Source organism: Octopus sinensis, unplaced genomic scaffold (assembly GCF_006345805.1).
Source record: "Octopus sinensis unplaced genomic scaffold, ASM634580v1 Contig08273, whole genome shotgun sequence".
NCBI classification, from domain to species: domain Eukaryota; kingdom Metazoa; phylum Mollusca; class Cephalopoda; order Octopoda; family Octopodidae; genus Octopus; species Octopus sinensis.
This window is the reverse complement of record NW_021830867.1, coordinates 1-1465: the sequence shown is the minus strand read 5'-3', so window position 1 is coordinate 1465 and position 1465 is coordinate 1. Positions and strand designations below refer to the sequence as shown.

The 1465-nt window shown below is 37.3% G+C and overlaps 1 protein-coding gene across 1 annotated transcript; it reads right to left on the bottom strand.

Moving 5' to 3' along the window:
* Nucleotides 1-449: 449 nt before the first annotated feature.
* On the bottom strand, nucleotides 450-1064 carry LOC115227862 (zinc finger protein 436-like; the record flags this gene model as incomplete). The annotated part of the gene is made up of 2 exons (XM_029798575.1): nucleotides 450-707; nucleotides 876-1064. Coding segments are annotated over 2 exons (447 nt in total), but the record flags the coding sequence as incomplete, so codon positions are not given.
* Nucleotides 1065-1465: the final 401 nt, after the last annotated feature.

The window sequence follows — 1465 nt, the reverse complement described above, 5'->3', positions numbered from 1 at the left end:
TATGAACACGCTTGTGCATGGTTAAGTGATCATTTTGAGAAAAGGATTTACCACAGATTTCGCAGTGATATGGTCCCTCTTCTGTATGAAGATGCTTGTGCTTGGTTAAGGTACCGTTTTGAGAGAAAGATTTACCACAGATTTCACAGTGATATGGTTTTTCGCCTGTATGAACATGCTTGTGCTTGGTTAAGGTATCGTTTTGAGAAAAAGATTTACCGCAGATTTCACAGTGATATGGTTTTTCTCCTGTATGAACACGCCTGTGCATAGTTAAGTGATCGTTTTGAGAAAAAGATTTGTCACAGATATCACAGTGATATGGTGCTTCTCCAGTGTGAACACCACTCTTGTGCCTAGTTAAGTTTTCGTTTCGAGAGAAAGACTTACCACAGATATCACAGTGATATGGTTTTACTCCTGTATGAGTACGTTCGTGAATGACTAACTTCGCTTTCTGAGAGAACGACTTGCCACAGATATCACAATCATATGATGTTTTACCCTTTTCATTCTTCTCATCAGAAAAATCAATCTCTTCAGACTCTCTTTTACATTCAACTTCACTCCTACGTAATTCATTTTCCATAATTTTCCTTTCGCTCCTCACAGTACACAAAGGTTTTCCTTCTTCTCGTATATTACTCTTAACAAATGATTTACCAGAGATATCACAATGATATGGCTTCTCTCCCGTATGAACACGCCTGTGCTTGGTTAAGTTATCATTTAGAGAGAAAGATTTACCACAGATTTCACAGTGATATGGTACTTCTCCTGTATGAACACGCTTGTGCATGGTTAAGTGATCGTTTCGTGAGAAAGATTTGTCACAGATTTCACAGTGATATGGTTTTTCTCCTGTATGAACACGCCTGTGCATGGTTAAGTTATAATTTTTAGAAAAGGATTTACCACAGATTTCACAGTCATATGGTATCCCTCCTGTATGAAAACGCCTGTGACTAGCTAATACACTCCATGTAGAGAATGATATACCACAGATATCACAGTGATATGGTTTCTCTCCTGTGTGAACAGTACGCTTGTGCATAGTTAAGGGTCTAGTTTCAGAGAAAGATTTACCACAGATATCACACTGATATGGCTTTTCACCTGTGTGAATACGTATGTGTCTAGTTAAGTAACTTTTATCAAAGAATGATTTACCACAGATATCACAGTGACATGGTTTTTCTCCTGTATGAACACGCTTGTGAATAGTTACTTTACTAATTTCAGAGAAGGATTTACCACAAATATCACAGTGATATGGTTTTTCTCCTGTATGAATGTATTTGTGCCTAGTTAAGTTATAACTTTGAGAGAATGATATATCACAGTATCACAGCGATATGGCTTCTCACCTGTATGAATGCGTTTGTGAGTAGTTAAATGACGAATATCAAAAAATGATTTACCACAACGTCACAGTGATATGACTTCTCTCCTGTATGAATACGTC